At 55.4% G+C, this 21,396-nt stretch overlaps 3 protein-coding genes across 8 annotated transcripts; all 3 read left to right on the forward strand.

Annotated features, from left to right (window-relative positions):
* Positions 1 to 298: 298 nt before the first annotated feature.
* On the forward strand, positions 299 to 8,098 carry cand1 (cullin-associated and neddylation-dissociated 1). Its single transcript, XM_058069359.1, has 26 exons — positions 299 to 722; positions 1,523 to 1,598; positions 2,098 to 2,165; positions 2,233 to 2,387; positions 2,462 to 2,585; positions 2,661 to 2,748; positions 2,810 to 2,978; positions 3,045 to 3,150; positions 3,231 to 3,376; positions 3,447 to 3,598; positions 3,664 to 3,804; positions 3,982 to 4,123; positions 4,197 to 4,405; positions 4,486 to 4,654; positions 4,732 to 4,821; positions 4,881 to 5,034; positions 5,107 to 5,344; positions 5,415 to 5,603; positions 5,677 to 5,820; positions 5,886 to 6,021; positions 6,099 to 6,275; positions 6,335 to 6,430; positions 6,494 to 6,663; positions 6,736 to 6,900; positions 6,964 to 7,071; positions 7,141 to 8,098. Exons 1-26 carry the CDS (start codon positions 655 to 657, stop codon positions 7,363 to 7,365), a joined length of 3,705 nt encoding a protein of 1,234 aa, XP_057925342.1. The 5' UTR covers positions 299 to 654; the 3' UTR covers positions 7,366 to 8,098.
* Positions 8,099 to 8,714: 616 nt separating this feature from the next.
* LOC131126626 (ras-related protein Rap-1b) lies at positions 8,715 to 11,804 on the forward strand. Its single transcript, XM_058069402.1, has 8 exons — positions 8,715 to 9,010; positions 9,760 to 9,829; positions 9,906 to 9,974; positions 10,058 to 10,114; positions 10,197 to 10,337; positions 10,425 to 10,568; positions 10,666 to 10,758; positions 10,871 to 11,804. The coding sequence occupies exons 2-7, from the start codon at positions 9,773 to 9,775 to the stop codon at positions 10,750 to 10,752; spliced, it is 555 nt and encodes a 184-aa protein (XP_057925385.1). The 5' UTR covers positions 8,715 to 9,010; positions 9,760 to 9,772; the 3' UTR covers positions 10,753 to 10,758; positions 10,871 to 11,804.
* Positions 11,805 to 11,904: 100 nt separating this feature from the next.
* On the forward strand, positions 11,905 to 15,548 carry mdm1 (Mdm1 nuclear protein). 6 transcript variants are annotated; one of them, XR_009129205.1, is made up of 15 exons: positions 11,908 to 12,219; positions 12,462 to 12,549; positions 12,618 to 12,713; positions 12,781 to 12,857; positions 12,920 to 12,994; positions 13,078 to 13,236; positions 13,302 to 13,378; positions 13,457 to 13,541; positions 13,819 to 14,018; positions 14,084 to 14,158; positions 14,240 to 14,313; positions 14,418 to 14,651; positions 14,716 to 14,766; positions 14,840 to 15,121; positions 15,376 to 15,548. XR_009129205.1 is itself a non-coding variant. In XM_058069399.1 (14 exons), exons 1-14 carry the CDS (start codon positions 12,214 to 12,216, stop codon positions 14,947 to 14,949), a joined length of 1,404 nt encoding a protein of 467 aa, XP_057925382.1. In that variant the 5' UTR covers positions 11,905 to 12,213; the 3' UTR covers positions 14,950 to 15,542. The 6 variants fall into 6 exon arrangements, 4 of the variants coding, with proteins under 4 accessions (XP_057925382.1, XP_057925381.1, XP_057925380.1 ...); XR_009129206.1 differs by having other exon boundaries at positions 14,840 to 15,052; XM_058069399.1 differs by having other exon boundaries at positions 11,905 to 12,219; positions 14,087 to 14,158; positions 14,840 to 15,542.
* Positions 15,549 to 21,396: the final 5,848 nt, after the last annotated feature.

Consider the following 21,396-nt stretch of genomic DNA (forward strand, 5'->3'; position numbering starts at 1 on the left):
TAGCGAGCTGGAGCCGAAACCAGCTGACAATGATTCGAACTCTGCGTCTGCTGACTGTGAGGCCGACAACGCACTGACCACCCGTCCAAGGTGAAAAGTTTGGATTTTTTTGACAGATTTTTAGCTTTGAACATTTTGGGGGTTTTGCGTTTGGTGTTTTTTACCTAGTTTATGGAAATTAAACATTTACGTAATGACATCGTCCAACCACAGATAGATTGTAGTCCTGTGGGAAACACTACACACACACACACAAGTTGTTGCAGCAGCTGATGACATCACCGCCATCTTTATATTACCCGAACGTGACATCCGATGATCGATCGGCTCTACGGGGGTAAATAAAGCGGAGCAAAGGGATCCTCCGCTCCTAGCGTGACCTCTGACCCCGCCTCGTCCAGCTCCACTAGCCCCGCCTCTCTGCGGTCAGACGGGAGCTCCATTCAAACACACGAAACTCGGCGGCCCGGCATGACACAGTCGCTGTAGCAGCAAGCAGAGCTGGCAGCAGCGACCACACCAGCAGAACCTCGCACAGTTCGGGAGCGAAGCAGAAGGGGAGACGGAAGACAGAAGCGTCCGCAGTGTACTCGGCAGCCCGGAACACACCGAGCGCAGTCAGCTAGCGGCAGGCTAACGGCTAACGGCACCGACATGGCGAGCGCCTCCTACCACATCTCCAACCTGCTGGAGAAAATGACCTCCAGCGACAAGGATTTCAGGTGAGCGCCGTCCTTTCCACCGCAGCGGACGCGTGGATTTGAACGTTTCCGCCAAGCCGCGGCTACAAGCCGCCGATGCCGTGTCAGGGCCCGGGCTAGCATGCTAGCTGTTAGCCTGCCACCTGTCTGATCGTCGTCACGTCGCCCGCTCGCCCGGCCGCAGCGCTAACTCCTCTCCGGGGCTCGGTTTGATGAGCCCGCCTGTGCATGTTCGTCTCTCGCGGTGCCGGAGCGTCGGTGGCCGGCCGGAGTCGCGTTCGCTGGCTTGCCTGTGTGTTAGCGGTTAGCCGGCCGGCTAGCGGTGGCATTTGCCAACTTGTCATGCTGCAAGCTAGCACGCCGCCAGCAGAGGCGTGCGTGTGAGTGAGTGATATTGAGTCCGTGCGGGACGGCCCGGCCTGCCCGCGGACCGGCTAGCTTGACATGTTGACATCTTGTCACTTTGCACTCGCCGGGCCGACGGCGTGATCGGCGGGCGGTTAGCCCTGCCATGTTTGTTGACATGCGAAGCGGCGCTCAAAGTGGCGCTGTCATGCCTTGGAGCGCGCAATGACGACACATGAAGACAACACGGCGGTGGCAAACGGCATCGAGCTCCAGGACGTCTGTCATCTCCGCTTGTACTTTCATCCTTTCATGTCACGCTGAGATGATGGAGCTGTAGAACTAAAACTACCTGTGGCATTCGGGCACTGCCGTGATAGGCTGTGATGTTTGTGGCAGCCGTGCCCGACTTTCTCAGGTGTTGACGCAGAAGATGAAGAACGCTGACGTGCTTTTGAACATGTGTCCCTGTGCAGGTTCATGGCCACCAACGACTTGATGACAGAACTCCAAAAAGACTCCATCAAACTGGACGACGACAGCGAGAGAAAGGTCGGTGATGGCGGTTGACTGGTTCCAGACCCGGCCTTGATAAGTCCATTTCCACCAAATAGGAGTCTTTATGTACAAATAAGCATAGAAAACAAACTTTCTAAATATGCTACTTAGCATAATTAGAGTCCCGTAGACAGGAAATAACACCCCTATGGTCAGTCACCTTATTAAAAGAAAATAAGACATGTGCATGTGTGTGTTGACTGTAACAGTAGCCTGTGTTTTTATTAGGCATATTTACTAACAAGAAAACTAGACAAAACAAATAGCAAAATAGGGTACATTTCAAATATTTATTTATTATTGAAATATGATATTTCATATTCTCAAAATAGTAAAAGAAAAAGCTGTAATTTTAGGAAAAATAACATTTTACTAGCATAAAGTTGTTGTACTATGACAAACAAATGACACAAGAAGTAGTTAGAAAAAATGAGTTGGCGGAAAACGTTCTAATATTACGTCAATAAGTACTGATGGGGCGTGTGATTGACAGGTGGTGAGGATGATTCTTAAGCTGCTGGAGGACAAGAACGGAGAAGTTCAGAACCTGGCCGTCAAATGGTAAACGATGGTAAAACGACGGTTCCGACGTGGGGTCTGTGATTGACGAGAAGGTGTGTGTTGTCAGCCTGGGCCCCCTGGTGAGCAAGGTGAAGGAGTATCAGGTGGAGACCATCGTGGACACGCTGTGCACCAACATGCTGTCGGACAAGGAGCAGCTGAGGGACATCTCATCCATCGGCCTCAAAACGGTCATCGGCGAGCTGCCGCCTGCCTCCAGCGGTCAGACGGCGTCCTCTACCGGTCACGCCGCCCTCGTGACGGCTGTCGCCTGACTCCTCCCCCACCTGTTTCAGGCTCCGCCCTGGCCGCCAGCGTCTGCAAGAAGATAACGGGTCGACTGACCAGCGCCATTGCCAAGCAGGAGGACGTGTCGGTGCAGCTGGAGGCGCTGGACATCATGGCCGACATGCTGTGCAGGTAGCCGCCACCGCCGCCGCCATCGCCGCCATCTTGGATTGTAGTCAAACACGCTTTAACGTGCGGCCTTTCCAGACAGGGGGGTCTGCTGGTCAACTTCCACCCCTCCATCCTCAGCTGCCTCCTCCCTCAGCTCACCTCCCCCAGGCTGGCCGTCAGGAAGGTAAAGCCCCGCCCCCTCGCTGCGCTTGTGTCGCCGTGGTAACAGCGCCGGACTCTTGCAGAGGACCATCATGGCGCTGGGACACCTGGTCATGTCCTGCGGGAACCTGGTCTTCATCGACCTCATCGAGCACCTGCTGAGCGAGCTCGGACGCAACGACAACATGTCCACCACCAGGACGTACATCCAGTGCACCGCCGCCATCAGCAGACAGGCCGGGCACAGGATCGGTGAGACCGCCGCCCCGCCCCCCGCACCCCCGCGCCGACGTGCACTCATCTTGATTGTCCCCTCAGGGGAGTACCTGGAGAAGATCATCCCGCTGGTGGTCAAGTTCTGCAACGTGGATGACGACGAGCTGCGGGAGTACTGCATCCAGGCCTTCGAGTCCTTCGTCAGGAGGTACGCCACCTTCAAACGCGGCGAGAACCCGCCCTGGCGTGACCCCCGCCCTGGCGTGACCCCCGCCTGTCCTCCTCCAGGTGTCCGAAGGAGGTCTACGCCCACGTTCCCACCGTCATCTCCATCTGCCTGCGCTACTTGACCTACGACCCCAACTACAACTTTGACGACGAGGACGAGGACGACAACGCCATGGACGCCGAGCAGAACGACGAAGACTACCAAGGTAGGCGTCACGCACCTCTCGTCCGCCACCGCGGCGAAGACGCCTGACCGTGTCCGCCCCCTCCGTCCAGGAAGTGACGACGAATACAGCGACGATGACGACATGAGCTGGAAGGTGCGGCGGGCGGCGGCCAAGTGCCTGGACGCCGTCGTCTCCACGCGTCACGAGATGCTTCCCGAGTTCTACCGCTCCGTGTCCCCAGCCCTCGTCTGCCGCTTCAAGGTGGAGCCCCGTCATGGCCCCGCCCCCTCCCTCGCCCCGCTCACCCTCGTGTGTCTGCCCCCCAGGAGAGAGAGGAGAACGTCAAGGCGGACGTCTTCCACGCCTACCTGTCCCTGCTCAAGCAGACCAGACCGGCTCAGAGCTGGTTGGCCGACCCGGACGCCATGGAGCAGGGGGACACGCCCCTCACCATGCTGCAGAGTCAGGTGACCAAAGGAAGGCTTTCATAATGTTACTCTCCTTCGCTGGCGGTCCAGGTTTGACTGTGGCGTGCCGCCGTAAATGCATGAATGTACGGGAAACCCCGCCATCTTTAAAGGTTCCCCTCGGACACCCCGCCCCCCCCCAGCACTGCTGAGTTTGAGGTTTGTCGCACCCCGCAGGTGGCCATGATCGTCAAGGCGCTTCACAAGCAGCTGAAGGAGAAGAGCGTGAAAACTCGCCAGTGTTGCTTCAACATGTTGACGGAGCTGGTCAACGTCCTCCCGGGGGCGCTCACCCAGCACATCCCCGTGCTGGTGCCAGGTACGTGTCACGTGACCACGGCGGAGGAGGGTGCCGTGCGGGGGCCCGCCCACGTGACGCCTGTGTCTTCCAGGCATCATCTTCTCCCTCAACGACAAGTCCAGCAGCTCCAACCTGAAGATCGACGCGTTGGCGTGCCTCCACGTCATCATGGTCACGCACCCCGCCCACGCCTTCCACGCCCACGTGCCCGCCCTGGTCCCCCCCGTGGTGGCCTGCGTGGGAGACCCCTTCTATAAGATCACCTCAGAGGCCCTGCTGGTCACGCAGCAGCTGGTCAAGGTGACCTTCGTCTTCAGCCGGTCTTGGGTTCTGCCGCCAGCTGCCTTGTCACCCGCCGGACTCTTTCTGCTCTCTGGTAGGTGATCAGACCCCTGGACAGCCAATCAGAGGGCTCTGACAGCTTTGACCCCTCCCCGTACATCAGCGACCTGTTCAGCTGCACCATCAGACGCCTTAAAGCGGCGGACATCGACCAGGAGGTGAAGGAGCGCGCCATCTCCTGCATGGGTCAGATCATCTGCAACCTCGGTAACCACGCCTCGCCGCCGTCGCCGTCTCGGTCGCCGCTTCCCGCCTTGACTGTCTCTTCCTGTGTGGTCGCCTAGGTGACCGTCTCCCCGCCGAACTTCACGGCACGCTCCTGATATTTTTGGAGCGTCTGAAGAACGAAATCACGCGGCTGACCACAGTCAAAGGTGGGGGTGCTCATGAATATTCAAGATATGCAAATGAGCACGGGTGTGTTTGGTTTCAGCTCTCACGCTGATCGCCGGCTCGCCGCTCAAGATTGACCTGCGGCCCGTCCTCCCCGACGCCATCCCCATCCTGGCCTCCTTCCTGCGTAAGAACCAGCGAGCGCTGAAGCTGTGCACGCTGGCCGCGCTCGACATTCTGCTCCGGAACTACAGGTACCGCCCACCGCTTGGCCCCGCCCCACCCGCCCGTCCGCCGCCGCTCACCCTTTGCCGTCATGTTGTCAGCTCTGCCGTGACGCCCGTCATGGTGGACGCCGTCCTGGCCGAGCTGCCGCCTCTCATCTCGGAGAGCGACATGCACGTGTCCCAGATGGCGCTCAGCTTCCTGTCCACGCTGGCCGTGACACACCCCTCGCTGCTGGGCCAGCTGAGCGGCGGCAACATCCTGCAGCAGCTCATCGCGCTGGTCCGATCCCCGCTGCTGCAGGGCGGCGCGCTCTCCGCCATGTTGGACTTCTACCAGGTACAGGCGAGGTGTGGTGTGGCGAAGCGCGGCGAGGCGCGCCCACTAACGTGCACGTGTGCGCCGGCAGGCTCTGGTGTCCACAGACACGCCGGGTCTGGGCTACATGGACCTGCTGAGGATGCTGACGGGTCCGGTTTACTCCCAGAGCGCCGCGCTGCCGCACAAGCAGGCGTACTGCTCCATCGCCAAGTGCGTGGCCGCCTTGACGCGGGCGTGTCCCGCCGAGGGGCCGGCCGTGGTGGGACAGTTCATCCAGGTGAGCCGCGCTCGCCGGGGCCCCGCCCACATCAGCGTGCTCACACGGTGTCGCCCGTTTCCGCTGTGCGCAGGACGTGAAGAACAGTCGCTCCACAGACTCCATCAGGCTGCTGGCTCTGCTCTCCTTGGGGGAGGTCGGACATCACGTGGACCTCAGCAGCCAACCCGAGCTCAAGACGGTCATCCTGGACGCCTTCTCGTCCTCCAGTGAGGAGGTAAACCCCCCCCGCCCGGCCCACCTCTGACTCCGCCTCTTACCGCCCCCTCCCGTCTGTCTCAGGTCAAGTCGGCGGCGTCGTACGCCCTGGGCAGCATCGCCGTGGGGAACCTTCCGGAATATTTGCCTTTCGTCCTGCAGGAGATCTCCTCCTCCAAACGCCAGTACCTCCTGCTGCACTCGCTCAAAGAGATCATCAGTGAGAGCGCCCGCCCGCCCGTGTGCACGTGTGTGTGCACGTGTGAGTGCACGTCTAACACTGGTGTGTGTGTTGAGGTTCTGCGTCGGTGTCGGGCCTGAAGCCGTACGTGGAGTCGGTGTGGACGCTGCTGCTCAAACACTGCGAGTGTCAGGAGGAGGGAACCAGGAACGTGGTGGCCGAGTGTTTGGGCAAACTGACGCTCATCAACCCCGAGACGCTGCTGCCCCGCCTCAAGGGGTACCTGCTGTCAGGTGAGCCCCCGCCGCCCACCCTCGGCGGGCCGGACCCCTCATTGGCTGCTTGTGTGCAGGCTCGTCGTACGCCAGGAGTTCCGTGGTCACGGCGGTCAAGTTCACCATCTCGGACCAGCCGCAGCCCATAGACCCCCTGCTCAAGAACTGTATAGGTGCGTCCTGGTGGTGGGCGGGGGCTTAGAGCTGGCTGTGACCCATTGGCTGCTTCCTGTCAGGTGATTTCCTGAAGACGCTGGAGGATCCCGACCTGAACGTGCGGCGCGTTGCCTTGGTGACGTTCAACTCGGCGGCCCACAACAAGCCCAGCCTGATCAGAGAGCTGCTGGACTCGGTTCTACCGCAGCTCTACAACGAGACCAAAGTCCGCAAGGAGCTGATTCGCGAGGTGATGCTGCTGATGATGATGATGATGATGATGATGATGCGAGCGTGCTTGGATTGACACGCGTGTGCGCAGGTGGAGATGGGCCCCTTCAAGCACACGGTGGACGACGGCCTGGACCTGCGGAAGGCCGCCTTTGAGTGCATGTACACTCTGCTGGACAGCTGCCTGGACCGCATCGACATCTTCACCTTCCTCAACCACGTGGAGGACGGCCTCAAGGACCACTACGACATCAAGGTGCCGCGTTCGAGACCGCCAGAGGTCGCCACCCTTGTCCTGACGCTCCCCTGTGTCTCCTAGATGCTCACCTTCCTCATGCTGGCCCGGCTGTCGTCCCTCTGTCCCAGCGCCGTCCTGCAGAGGCTGGACAGACTGGTGGAGCCGCTCCGAGCCACGTGCACCACCAAGGTACGCACACTGCCGCTTGGAGGCCGCTAGGAGACCCAGGAGGTGTTCCTAACCGTGTCGTGCGTTCAGGTGAAGGCCAACTCGGTGAAGCAGGAGTTCGAGAAGCAGGACGAGCTGAAGCGCTCGGCCATGCGGGCCGTGGTGGCGCTGCTGACAATCCCCGAGGCGGAGAAGTCTCCGCTCATGTCCGAGTTCCAGTCGCAGATCTCATCCAATCAGGAGCTGGCCGCCATCTTTGACTCCATCCAGAGGGACTCCAGCTCGGCCAACATGGAGTCCATGGACACCAGCTAAAGACGCAAAAGCTCCCACAATGCAACACACGCAGACACACACAGACACACACCCTGCTGCTGGAGCGCTAACCCTGCAGCATGTTTCCATGACAACACACACGTAGTGACACACCCTCTCTAGCGATCGGTCGTTCCCATGATGCATTGCACTGACATGAGCGGCCCCCGCACGGACAAAACGGATGAAGACAAAGAACAAGTTTAAAAAAAAAAAAAAAAAAGTTCATAGGGAAGATTGGAAGCTCCTCCCACTTCCTGTTTGTTTTCTGGTGAGTTGTTTTCATTGTGGCTTTTCCTTTTCCTTTTGGCAGCCGCTGCCGCGACCTGATTGGCTGCTGCCGGCTGATTGACAGCCGGCGTGTTACAGCCCGATCGATGCCTGAGGACTTTTTAAATTTTTTTTTTCCTTCGGGATGGCGGCGGCGACGGCGGCCAGCGGGGATGCTCTTTTGGGACCGCTCGGCTTCTTTGTTTTCCCTCCCATTCGGCAAAGTCGCCCTCCAATCCTTGTCGCCTGTAGGAAGGAAGGATTGGTGGACCTGACCGGATCCTCCTGACGGCCGCGTCTTGTCAAGGTAGCCAAACGCCAATCAAACATCTGTTGTTCCTGCTAGCGGCGCAGACCGGGACCGGAGTGGTGACGTCACTCGGCATCTGGTCCAGTTTGGCCTCCGCAGTCTGCTCCTGTTGATTGCCCGAACGAAATAAAGGTCCATTTCTGCCTGCCTTCACCACGACTCTCCTTATTTGATGGCTTTAAATAGTTTCATAAATAGTTTCATAAGTATCATCCTGTCTTTCTGATGTTAATAATACCCACCTTGATGTCTGCTGCAAGCTGATTGGTTGTCATCTGGTCTCCTAGCAATCAACATGGCTGCCCCTCCCAAGCTGTGAAACATGAACAGATCAGTGAGATGGAGGAAGTAAACAAATCAAAGTGGCTGTTGAATGTCGATCTCTTCATCTGTGAAGAAAGATGACGTTTCCCTTCATGTGGACCCTTCAGGTCCAGTATGGTCGATACCGATGCTGCATTTTTTAAATTCATTTCAAATGAAATTACAAATCAAAGCCAGGTTGCGATGTCATTATGTTCTGAGTGTCCGTGAACGCACCTCGCTGGAAGTGCTACGAGTCGGAGATACAAATACGGTGTTGGAATTCAACTGCCTTTGATGTGTTCAAAGCACAATAGTTATTCAGGGGTGTCAGACGCTATTGTGCCTAACATAACAGCGCATGCGTCGATTAATGGGGTTTTAAAGTATTTAAATAATTGAGCTACATAAGGCGCGAAAGAGCACAAAGCAAGTACGTGTGTTAAAGGGAACCTGTGGAGGAGGGGGTCTCTATTCGAGGTGACTCCTTCCTGTTTGGGGTGTGGCCTCACAACACTCGGATGTGGCTTCTGTTCACGTCTCGTGCTGACTAATGTCAAGTTGACACTAACGCAAAAGGAGCCTGTCTGGTTTACGGGCGTCTAGTTTGGTGGTCAAGTCTACTTCCGGTGTTGTATTTAATTTGAAAAGGTAGCGCGGAAGTTGGCGCATTTATCAGGCGACTTGACGCGGGCCGAGGAGGGAGCGGCTCTGGTCGAGCTACGCTAGCACAGAAGAGGAGAGAGAGAGCAGTGGATGACGGTGAGTCCTTCTTGTCGTCTTTCTTCTCGTCTTTTCGTCTTCTCGTCCTTTGTGGACATGTCCCTGTACACGGGACATGACAGCGGGGCTTAGGCGGGCAGGGAGGCAGGCTTGGCTGGAGGGTGTTGGGGCGGGGGGCTGGCGAGTCGAACTGGGCCGGTTTGCGGAAGCGAGCCGCGAACACACACACACACACACACACACACACACACACGGTCGGACGTTAGTACAGCCGGACGGACATGTCTCAGCCTTGACGGTGGTTTGATTGACATGATGGCGGCCCGGATGTGCGCCCCTCACAGCGGGGCCCGCGGGGCGAGCTGGCCGACCAGCATAGCTTCTATGGCGGCCAGAAAGACAGGAAGTAACTTGTCTGCATACTGTGTGTGTGTGCGCGTGAGCGAGACCAGGCTGTGTTTAGTCCTGTCGCACACGCGCACGCGCACATGCACACGTATACTATTAGTATTACCAGGCCCCACCTACCTGACTGACTGTGTGTGTGTGTGTGTGTGTGAGACCTTCAGGGTCCAACAAGTTGAAGATGATGGTGCGTTCAGGGACTGTAGGACAAAGCTGGGACATCATCAGCGACACTGATGACGTGTTGTACTAAAGTGAACATTTGGTGTTTATTTGGACCCGAGCCAGGGACAGGGAGGGGCGTGTTTTACAGGTGTGTTGTAGCTGTGGGCGGAGCTTACTGTGATTGACAGCACCCCCTCTCTCACTGTGTGTGCGTGCAGACAGCAGGTGAAGATGCGTGAATACAAGCTGGTGGTCCTCGGGTCTGGTGGTGTCGGAAAGTCTGCTCTGGTATGGAACGCACACGCGCAAGACCCAGATCAAGACCACTTCCTGTGTGTGTGTGTGTGTGTGTGTGTGTGTGCAGACGGTGCAGTTTGTCCAGGGCATTTTTGTGGAGAAGTACGACCCCACGATAGAAGATTCCTACCGGAAGGTGAGCCAGTGAAGGCATCGTCAGCACGTTTCCAGCTAAATGAAGCTAAGCTAATGTTGTCATACGTGTGTGTGTGTGTGCAGCAAGTGGAGGTGGATGGTCAGCAGTGCATGTTGGAGATCCTGGACACGGCAGGAACAGTAAGAACACACACACACACACACACACACAGCCTATGTTGCCGTGGCAACAGGAAGTGACGTTACACTTGTTGCCGTTTAGGAGCAGTTCACGGCCATGCGAGACCTCTACATGAAGAACGGCCAAGGCTTCGCTCTGGTCTACTCCATCACGGCTCAGTCCACCTTCAACGACCTCCAAGACCTCAGAGAGCAGATCCTAAGGGTCAAGGACACGGATGATGTACTCGCTCACGCACACAATCACACGACGGTGACACCTGCTGGCCAGGCCTTGCTACTGCATGTCATGCTACGTTGTGGTGTGCAGGTGCCGATGATCCTGGTGGGCAACAAGTGTGACCTTGAGGTGGAGCGTGTGGTGGCCAAACAGTCGGGGGTCGGTCTCGCTCGCCAGTGGAACTCCTGCGTCTTCTTGGAGACGTCAGCCAAGAGCAAGATCAACGTCAACGAGGCCAGCATTAACACACACACACACACACACACACACACAACGCATGTCTAGCTTTCCATCTCACCGTGTGCACGTGTGTGTGTGCACGTGTGTGTAGATCTTCTACGACCTGGTGAGACAGATCAACAGGAAGAGTCCACTTCCCGGAAGAACTCGCAAAAAGTCCACTTGTCAGCTCCTCTAGTTCCAGGTGGGTGTCTGTGTGTGTAACTTGGCCGAGGCCTGAGCTCGAGACTTCTCTGGCCAGACGCTCGGGGTCGGTGTTGTCCTGCGTGTGAGCGCCACCTGTCACGTGTTTGCAGCCCTGCGCTCGCCTGACCCAACAACCAATCAGAGGACATCTTCCAACCCGCCCCGCACCCCTCCCCGACAAACACATGCCGTCAACATGGACTGCCTCTGACCTCTGACCCCTTCCTGTTGCCTTGGAAACTTCAAAAGACTGATGATGATGATGGCGGCGTCTTCTCGATGTTTCTTTTGTCTTTTTCTATGGCCGACAGTGCGTGATGATGGTGATGATTGTTGTGTCTTTTCATTTGATTTAGTAGCAAATTCTGGTGTCAGCTCACCGCTGGAAGCTAACGTCACTTAGCCGTGCGGTGTGTTAGCAGTATTATGGACAAGTACTAACTAGTTTGGCTGACGGTGTGTATTGAGCAAAGCTAGCAGTGGCAACATTTCAGAGGTGGAAAAATAAAATATTTTTAGTGTATCTGTGCTAGCTTAGTTGCTATTAGCCGGTACAGAAAAAAGCACTTTAAAGTCACGAGTGTTAAAAAAAAGTTTCCAAAGGGTTTAGGGTGGCATTACTGCATGCGACCGAAGGGGGCGCTGTAGTGTGGGCTAACCTGTTAGCGTAACACGGCGGTGCGTGAGCTGACCCCAGATCTGCTAGCTTGACTCGTTGGCGTCATTAGCATGGCAGAAGATTGTCCAAGCCACAAAAAGCCTTTCAGTGTCCGTCTGAAGTAGCATGATCACGTGTCACCTCAAGGAGGCGCTGTAGCAGTTTGCATGTCTGTTTTCAGTTGGGGCTAGCTAGCTAGCTAGCTAGCGAGCGCGGTTAGCGTGCTCAGCTAGCTCCCCAGACCGGTTGTAGTGAACCCGCGCAGCCACAAGGGGGCGGCAAGTCCACACCGACGGGTCTTACAAATCGGCCCACTCTGTCAGCAGACGTCATTTCAAGTCGGAGCTCGCCCGGAGCTCGAGCGCCGTTTACGTTGTTTTACTGCATGTTTGTGTTGTCTGCGGGCTTCCGGAACGTTCTACGGGAGTTCCTGACAGCAGCGGTGGGGGCCGGGGGTGGGGGCTGTCTCGGGGTGGTTGAAGCCAAATGTAAAGTCCAAACTAAAAAGCCTTAAATGAATAAAAGTGGTGCAATTTTGTAACAGCAACAGGTGGAGGGTGTCGGTGTGGCGGAAGCAAATAAGAGGATTAAAAACAGCCTGGACGCCAGTGCGCATGCGTCGGGGCGTCTGCTGCCATGACGACGGCTGCCACCCGTCGTCGGGAAGCTGTCGTGTGGACGAGATGAAGTTTTCCGTGGTCGCTTTTAAACACCAAGTGAGGACACCTGGTTGCCAAGCGCTTATCGCGCTACTTCCGGTTTGCGAGAAGTAGCCGGGCGGCGAGGGAGAACGTCATGGCGGTAAGCTGAGCTGTTAGCATTAGCTTGGTGGCACCATGCTAGGCGGCTCTTGCCAGCGGATGTTTGCGTCTGTTTGGTTATTTGTGTGTGATGTTTCCGGTGATTCCTGAGTTTAGCTAAACTGAGCACACCTGTGTGGTTAGCATGAGCTCGAGGTGACGTCACCGAATGAGAGAAAAATAAGGTATATCATGCTAATAGAATGTCAATAAGCGTAATGGTGTTGTTTGCCGGATGCCAAGAGTGAATACCGGAAGAGTTTTGGACGTTCCAGAAGTGCTTCTCCGCAGAGGAGCGTCTCTTCGGAAGAACGGCGCTCAGACGTCACAGGTATGTCCTCCAATGGGGGCGGGGCCAACAGTAACACGTCATTCATTGTAAACGCTTTGTCCAATCAGCTCACGGAAGTAGCGGGGCGGGGAGGAGTGTCCTGGCTGCTGGTCTGGACCCCCACAGAAACCGGAACTCGGTGGACCACCACTCCAAAGCACCCGGTGGGTGCGCGTCACATGACCGCTTGTCAACCAAATGCATCTGTCACATGTCAAAATGTCTCTGTAGTGAAGCCCCGCCCTCCAAAGAGTGACAGCCAATTGCAGGCCAGCAGCCCTAATAGGCACGGACCTCCAGCCAATGAGGTGAGCTGTCACTGTGACGTCATGTGGTTGTTTTGGTGTAAAAAAACACGCAGCGTGTGCAGGACCGGCAGGCTCCGTGCTGGGGGGCGGGGCCGAGGTCAAAGGAAGGGGCGTCTCCTCTGCTGATGGCGCAGCAGGTGAGCTGCAGTTCATCCGGGTGACCGCTAGGCGGTGCTGAAGAGAACACATGTGTGTGTGTGTGTGTGTGTGTGTGTGTCAGGTGCTTCGCTCGGGCTGCTGGTCGCCCCGCCCTTTCAGACGGCACCCTGTTGCCATGGAGACAGAGTACCGCCGCAGCTACCAGGGTCAAACGCTGCCTCCTGGCCCCCGCCTTCGGAAACATCTGGAACATCAGCTTCCCATCTTCCACATGCACACTGTACGTGCACACGCACACACACACACACACACAAGATGGCATCTGTTTATGTTGCTTTTCATTAGAGGAGTAAGTCCGTGATGCAACACGATGACCCCACCCACCAGAGGGAGGCCACGCCCCCTTCTCACAGCAGACACAGGTGTGTGTGGAGCTCACCTCACTCACCGACGCCGTTAGCTAGGTGGCTAGCGCTCACCACTCTGTGTGCGTGTGACAGGAAGCTGACAGAATATGAAGCCAATTTTCTCTCTCCCGTCAACAAGATGGTAAAAGAAGGCGCACCCTCCAACCACGCCTCTCAGGTGAGCCTCGTTGCCCCCAGGGGCGCTCATGACTCGATGAGTCAGCACCGGCAGCGTCGCCACGGAAACCAAAGTCAGCATTCAAACCTCACGCTTCCTTTCATAGAAGCACACGGCATCCAGCGTAGCACACTTCCTGTTTGAGTTGCCATGCGGGTCATGTGGGGTCACAGTGGGGGCGGGGGGGCTTTTACCAGAACTGTGCTGAGCCACCAGAGCGCCTGGGTCGCTTCTCAGAACCGGCATGTGGGTCACTTCCTGCCAAATGTGTGTCAAGGCGGCGGCGCTGAGGCGGCAGGCCTCCTGGTACCGGCGCCGGGCCTGGGGGACCCACTTCTCCCGAGAGCACCTCAACCAGCTGCTGTCCGAGCACAATCGCCTGTGGGAGCCCGCCGACTCCACCCAGGGCGCCACCAGCCCCCGCTCCGCTTCGGAGCGCCGCGGGAGTCCCCGCGTGGAGGCCCTGGACCTCGACAGGTGGGCGGGACCCTTCGCCACCTTCTTGCCGGGCCCGCCCGGACTCACGTTGTCTTCCTCTTCAGCAGCTCCAGCTTGTCCGGCGCCGCCTCGTCCGGCCCCGCCCACAGAGTGGCGGAACACCACCACGCCACAGATGAGTACGTTTGCGTTCGGTTGGGCTCCGCCCCTCTGGCATCACGTCACTGTGTGTGTGTGTGTGTGTGTGTGTGTGTGTGAAGGGAGGAGGGACGTTTGCCGACACCAAAGATGAAGATGCAGCGGACTCATCATGACGTCACAACACCTGCCACAGGTAACACACACACCTGCCCCAGGTAACACCTGCCCCAGGTAACACCTGCCCCAGGTAACACACACCCGCCAAAGTCTGACATGTCAGCCGCTGGTGTCCACCAGGGGGTGCCATCCTGGTGGGGAGGCCGCCCGGGAAAGAAGGTTGCACGAGCACGCAGGTGAGCGCACGTGCTCTTCAGGGGTGTGGCGACAGCGTTTCCGTGGCGACACCTAAAGAGGCGTGGCCCGACAACCCCTCCCCCCTCCAGAATTCCAAGCCAATCAGGCCCAGGCTGAGCTTGGCGCCCCAACACCGCCTGCGAGGCCGACTGAGACACGCCGAGTTCCAGCACAACGGTGAGTCCCGCCGCCACCGCCACCGCCGCTTCACTGTCCTGACGCTAACCCGCCCCCTCCTCAGGTGAGTTGGGCCTGAGGTTCCGAGGGCGTTCCGGAAGCAGCTCGCACCAAGGTGACGCTCCCTCAGCCCCTCCCCCTTCCTGCACGTCCCGGCTCTCGCTAACACGCCATCCCGTGTCGCCTAGAAGACGCCCTCTCCGCCATGTCCTGCCGCTCGGCGGCGTCCCGCTCGGCGGCGTCGGCCATTCTGGAGCACGCTCAGAGGAGGCGGGAGGACTTCTGGGGGAAGATTTGAGACGCGGTGGTGGAAACGGCCCAATAAAGATCGTAGATTGTGACGCAGACTCGCTGGTTCCTCTCCGTTTGTCCTTGACTGTTTGTCTTTGTGACGTCGGCAGGTGGGGAAAAATTCCGCGAGATGACATCACTTCCTCTTCCTCCTTCTCCGTCAGCCTGAGCAAACATTGGTAATCATCACTTCCTGGTCAAGAAAGCCAGCTTTATGTGGCGTGAGCACACAACACGTGGCGTCATGTGGACATGTTACATGATGGAAATAAACGGAGGATGTGCAAACATCCCAGCGACACGCCACGCACACACGCACACACGCACACACGCACACACGCACTGCGAAACAGGAAGTGATGTCATTGCTCCAATCAAATTAATGACAAACATTATATTTGTCGTCACACTTTGACACTTCATTTCCTCGCAGTGACAGTAAACACACCGCCGCTGACCTGTGTGTGTGCGTTTGGGGTTTTTGGTTGTCCTATATTTGTGTGGGGGGGCGGTGGCTTGGCGCCTATAAAGACGAGGAGCGCCGCCGCGTCCTCACATCAGCTCACAGCGGCGCTTCGCTCCTCCGCTCTTCACTTCGTCCACCTTCAGAAGCTTTGGGCTTTCCTTGGCACCATGACGCCCTCCGCCGCGCTCGTCTCCGTCCGCCACCTCGCCGCCGTCCTCCTCGTGCTGCTCATTGGCCGGGCCCGGCTGGCGGGGGCGGGGCCTGTCCCCCGGCCGCTCAGCCAGCCGCTGGGGAGCCCGGACACGTACCAAGCCGTACAGGAAGTGTCCAAACACGTGAGTCGCTGCAGGTCCAATTGGCGCCTGTCCTTGACCTGTCCTTGGTCTGTCCTTGACTTGTCCTTGACCTGTCCTTGACTTTTCCTTGACCTGTCCTTGACTTTTCCTTGACCCGTCTTTGACCTGTCCTTGACTTTTCCTTGACCCGTCTTTGACCTTTCCTTGACCTGTCCTTGACCCGTCTTTGACCTTTCCTTGACTTTTCCTTGACCCGTCTTTGACCTTTCCTTGACTTTTCCTTGACCTGTCCTTGACTTTTCCTTGACCCGTCTTTGACCTGTCCTTGGTCTGTACTTGACTTTTCCTTGACCCGTCCTTGACCCGTCGTTAACCTGTCCTTGACCTGTCCTTAACTTTTCCTTGACCTGTCCTTGACTTTTCCTTGGCCTTTCCTTGACTTTTCCTAGACGCATCCTTGACTTTTCCTTGACCCGTCGTTGACCCGTCCTTGACCCGTCCTTGACCCGCCCACACAGGCTCAGAGATCTGAGACGCTGGACGAGTCCAGCATCCGGCTGTTGCCTGACGTCAGCGGCATGAAGGTGACAAACTCAACTTCTCACGCGTCGGCCTCCGACCACGGCCTGACCTCTGACCTCTGACCCCACGCCCTCCTCCCCCTCACAGGACAGCATGTTGCTCTGCTGCCTCCACGCCAACATCCTGGACTTCTACCTGCACAACGTCTTCACTCACCCCCACGAGCGCCATCACAAAGTCCAGCAGCTGCACGACGACCTGAACCGCGTGGGCCAAGACCTGAAGGCCCACGGCTGCGTGAGTGCGCACGGCCCCACGTGCACGCGCCGTACAGCCGCACCGACTTGACGTCTTTGCGCTCGCTTTGTCGTTCCAGAACATCCTGCACTACCACGACCATCAGCACGCCGTGGCCTTCAAGAGCAGGCTGGCCCAGGTAAGATTTGCCCTGCACAATAAGAGCTGACGATGACGACGATGATGATGATGATGATGAGCGTGGACGCCAACGTGCGTGCGTGTGCGTGTGTCAGATGGACAGGGGGCGTGGCATCAACAAAGCCCTGGGAGAGGTGGACATGCTCTTCTCCAACCTGCGTGACAACTGCGTGAGCGGCGCACACTGACTGACCCGAACAACTTTTCTACTTTTTATTTATTCACGCTTTATTTAATTGCATTATTTATTCATCTTCACGCCTGTTACCATGGAGACCAACTCGTTACTCCCCAATAAACGTTGCTTCTTACCACAACAGAGTGGCCGTCTCTCGCATCAGCACAAAAAGACTCCCCCCTCCCTCCTTTTTATGTTAGCCCCTCCCCTTCCGCTTCCTAGCCAAGATGGCGACCACTGAGTGTGGTAAGTGTCCATCACTGTGCACTCACCGTGTTGAGTGTTTGGAGTACTGCACTTTGCCCCCAAAAAGTTTCACTGTGCACTTGTGTGCTGAAAAAATGAAGTGTACTGTAATTATAAGTGTGCACTTATGCACTCAAATGGATGAATCGCTAAATGTCAACCAAAACACAAGTGTGCAATTATGGCCTGGATAACAGCACGTAAGTACGACCAAGACCAAGTGTAATTATGTGCTCTCAAAGTGTTGAGTATGCAAATGTGCACTCAAAATGCTGAGCAGAAGTGTGCAAGTGTCCATGTTTGCACTCATAAACTATGTGTAAGTACACAGCTGTGCACTAATGCACTCTTGAGATGAGATATAAACACACAAGGCCTCTTAAGAGTATGCACTCGAGTAAGTATGCAAATGTGCACTTGAAAACCGAGTACTCAAGTGTGCACTTGTGCACTCAATAACTACATGTCAAGTACAGAAGTGTGTAATTATGCTAGTGCGCACTTATACACTCCAAAACTGAGTGTAAGTCAGGAAGTGTGCACTTATCCACTCAAAGAGTAGGTGTGCAAATGTGCACTTGTGTACTGAAAAAGTACGAGTAAAAGTGTAAGTACTCGAGCGTGCACTTTTGCACTCAAAGGGATGGATGTAAGTACAGAAGTGTGCACTCAATAACTCCACGTTAAGCACAGAAGTGTGCACTCAGACACCACAAGTAAATACTGAACGCGGGTGTAAGTACCCAAGTGTGAAGACCTATGGAAGACTGAGTGCAGTATGTACTAAGTCAACTCAGACCAAAAGGAAGTGTGCTTCTTAAAGGGCCGGCAGCCCAGGACAGAGCTAGAGCACATAGATATGTGGTATTGAGGAATGAGCGGATGACTAGACAGCAAACACACACACACACTACTGGACAGTTTGTGGGTCGCCGTGGTAACGCTGGCCTCACGGTCTCCCTCACGTGAGCCCCTCCCCTACCTGTGTGATGTCATCACAGGGGGTTTCCCACACCAGGAAGTGTGTGCCTACGGTCTTTGTGTGACAGGGATCGGATCACATGACCCGGTCATGGCGTCAGGCTGACTCAGCCACTTTGACAAAAGACGCCGCGACATGACATCATCACCGCCATCATCATCATCAGAGGAGGAGGAAACGTGTGACGCTTATAAAGCAGAGGAGGAGGACGAGGAAGGGGGCAGACAGTCCAGCATGTTCCTCATCTTCATCAAGACCTCTCCTCTTCCTCTCCTCCTCCTCTTCCTCGCCCTGGCCCGCTGCGTTGCCGTGGTGACGGAACCCCAGAGGCACACGTGCGGACAGGAGGTCCCGCACGCTCTCGTCCGAAACCTGTGGACGCAAAGTCAGCTCCTCATCCGGAGACTTCCCGTGAGACACTCTTCATCATTGTCTGTGATTGATTGGCGGATCCACCCGCTGACCGACTGATTGACACGCAGGAGGAAAAAAGGCGGTCCAAGCATTGGCGGCTGCTCCCCGACTTCTGCACCGGCTGTCCTCAGGTCAGTAGTGTAGCTCACGTGATGTCAGATGTCATAGGCCACGCCCATAAAGGTGTCGCGGCCTCCTCAGCGCGCGATTGGCTGGCTGGAGGTCAGGCAGATGATTGACGTCTACCAGCGCAGGGTGTTCAACCACGAGCTCGTCGTTGAGCTCCTCCCCCTCCACTACCGCGACCTCCTGCACCGGCTGCAGCACGCGCTACGAGGCTGTGTGAGTTCACGCGCACGCACACGCGCACAAGCACGCGCACACGCAGTGCACCCGTAACTTTCAGTGAATGATGTGTTCAGGTTCCTTCCGGTCCGCCTTCAAAGTGGACGACAACCATCAACAAGGTGGACAAACAACTTCAGAGGGTCAGTAGAGCGTTAGCTTCTGCTGCTAATGCTAACACCACTGAAGCTAACGCTAACGCTAACGTTAACGCGTGTGTGCAGTGGAAGGGAAGGAGGGAAGAAGGCGTGATGAAGGCCGTGACCGAGTTCACCTTCATCCTCGCGTGGATCAACGAGCTCGTCCACCAGGTCCACCCGTCTTCATCACCTTCGCCGTCGTCACTCGGACATCCGCGCCATCGTTTGAGTAACTTTGAGTAGCTTTTTCACTCCTGCCGTTAAGGACTATTCAAGTGTCGACAGTGTGGCAAACACCTCCCTCTGCTGGCCACGACCCGCAATTACACACTCAACAACCTCCACTCGCTCTGACTATGGGATGTCCCTCACCAGCATACCCGCCAAAACCCCCCATTTCACTCTCCTTTCCCGGAAATATCACCGACTTGAACTTTCATTTTGAGAAACGTAAGTGATGGTGTCCGTGTGTGCACCCACGCAGCATGGAAGCACTTAAGTGTGCACTTATGGACTCAAAGACTAACTGTAAGTACCTAAGTCTGCACGCATGCACTCAGAAGCCAAGTGTAAGTATGCAGGTGTGCACTTATGCACTCAAAGGCTAAGTATAAGTGTGCACTTTTGCACTGACAACACTGAATCGAAGTACCCAAGTGTGCACTATGTTTGCAAAAAATAAAAGTATATACCTAAGTGTGCCCCCCCCATGTACTCAAGTAGGTGTGCACTCAAGTGCTCCAAAGACTGTGCGCAAGTGTGCACTTGAACGATTAAATGTAAGCATGCAAATTGTCTTGCGCTGAAAGACAAAGTGTAAAAATGACACGAGTGTGCACTCAAAAATAGAAGTAAATGTGGAAGTGTGCCACTATGCACTCAAAAGACCAAGAGTACATATGTAAGTGTGCAAGTACGCACTCAAAAAGAAAGTGCAAATAGGCAAGTGTGCAATCAAGCATTCAAAAGACTAGGTAAGTACAGAAATATGCACTGAAAGACTAAGTGTAAGTATGCAAGTGTGCGCCAGGCAGTGCAGTTGTGCAAGTCAACGTCGATAAACTTCACCCCCGCCCCCCCTCCCCCCCGGCCTGAAGAGCTGCGCTGAAACGGGAGCGCTGACCGTTGGGCCTCAAGCCTGGACCGTCGACCCAACGGTCAGCGCTCCCGTTTCCCATTCCGTGGTAAGTATGCAAGTACACGTTGGATATTTTCTGTGGAAGTGGCAAACATGAGGCCTTGGTGGAGGTCACGGGGAAAAGTGGAGAAGGAGACAAAAAGAGGCGAGCGGCAGGAAAGAACGGGCGGTCAAAGGTTTGAAAAAAAGATTTGGGCCGAGTGGAAGAAAAAAAGTTGTGATTCATGGCCACCTTTTCACACTGAGTGGAAAGTAAGACGGTAAGCTGGCATCAAAGTAGAGCACCCGTCCACTTTGTGGCTGGCTGAGCAGCACCTAGCATGTAGAATATAGCACGTAGCATGTAGAATATAGCACGGAGAATGTAGCATGTATAATATAGCACGGAGAATGTAGCATGTAGAATGTAGCATGTAGAATATAGCACGGAGAATGTAGCATGTAGAATATAGCATGTAGAATGTAGCATGTAGAATGTAGCATGTATAATATAGCACGTAGAATGTAGCATGTAGAATGTAGCACGTAGAATGTAGCATGTAGAATGTAGCATGTAGAATGTAGCATGTAGAATGTAGCAGGTAGAATGTAGCACGTAGAATGTAGCACGTAGAATGTAGCACGTAGAATGTAGCATGTAGAATGTAGCACGTAGAATGTAGCACGTAGAATGTAGCACGTAGAATGTAGCACGTAGAATGTAGCACGTAGAATGTAGCATGTAGAATATAGCATGTAGAATATAGCATGTATAATATAGCACGTAGAATGTAGCATGTAGAATATAGCATGTATAATATAGCACGTAGAATGTAGCATGTAACATGTAACATGTAGCATGTAGAATGTAGCATGTAGAATGTAGCATGTAGAATGTAGCATGTAGCATGTAACATGTAGCATGTAGCACGTAGAATGTAGCATGTAGCATGTAGAATATAGCATGTAGAATGTAGCATGTAGAATGTAGCATGTAGAATGTAGCATGTAGCATGTAGAATGTAGCATGTAGCATGTAACATGTAGCATGTAGCACGTAGAATGTAGCATGTAGCATGTAGAATATAGCATGTAGAATGTAGCATGTAGAATGTAGCATGTAGAATGTAGCATGTAGCAGCTTGAACTGGACGCCGGCTAGCAGCTTAGCGTAGCATGGCGAGCTAGCCCGGTGGCCCACTGAGGTGTCCCAGGGGTGTGTTTCCCCTTTTGGGTTGGGGTACTTGAGTCACCTTCCAGCCTCCACACTTCTAGGAAATCTGTGGCAACTTGTGACCAACCACCGTGAC

This window comes from Doryrhamphus excisus, chromosome 3 (genome assembly GCF_030265055.1).
Source record: "Doryrhamphus excisus isolate RoL2022-K1 chromosome 3, RoL_Dexc_1.0, whole genome shotgun sequence".
Classification (NCBI taxonomy): Eukaryota; Metazoa; Chordata; class Actinopteri; order Syngnathiformes; family Syngnathidae; genus Doryrhamphus; species Doryrhamphus excisus.

Excerpts from the sequence above, each read along its gene's own strand:
- mdm1 (XM_058069396.1), top strand. Across the intron at positions 12,550-12,617 it reads ACGGCGCTCAGACGTCACAG|CTCACGGAAGTAGCGGGGCG; the intron begins GTATGTCCTCCA and ends TTGTCCAATCAG. Across the intron at positions 12,995-13,077 it reads CTCTGCTGATGGCGCAGCAG|GTGCTTCGCTCGGGCTGCTG; the intron begins GTGAGCTGCAGT and ends TGTGTGTGTCAG.
- cand1 (XM_058069359.1), top strand. The coding sequence starts at position 655 with ATGGCGAGCGCCTCCTACCACATCTCCAACCTGCTGGAGAAAATGACC. Across the intron at positions 2,166-2,232 it reads CAGAACCTGGCCGTCAAATG|CCTGGGCCCCCTGGTGAGCA; the intron begins GTAAACGATGGT and ends GTGTGTTGTCAG. Across the intron at positions 3,151-3,230 it reads TTCGAGTCCTTCGTCAGGAG|GTGTCCGAAGGAGGTCTACG; the intron begins GTACGCCACCTT and ends GTCCTCCTCCAG.
- LOC131126626 (XM_058069402.1), top strand. The coding sequence starts at position 9,773 with ATGCGTGAATACAAGCTGGTGGTCCTCGGGTCTGGTGGTGTCGGAAAG. Across the intron at positions 10,115-10,196 it reads TCCTGGACACGGCAGGAACA|GAGCAGTTCACGGCCATGCG; the intron begins GTAAGAACACAC and ends GTTGCCGTTTAG. Across the intron at positions 10,569-10,665 it reads GCAAGATCAACGTCAACGAG|ATCTTCTACGACCTGGTGAG; the intron begins GCCAGCATTAAC and ends ACGTGTGTGTAG.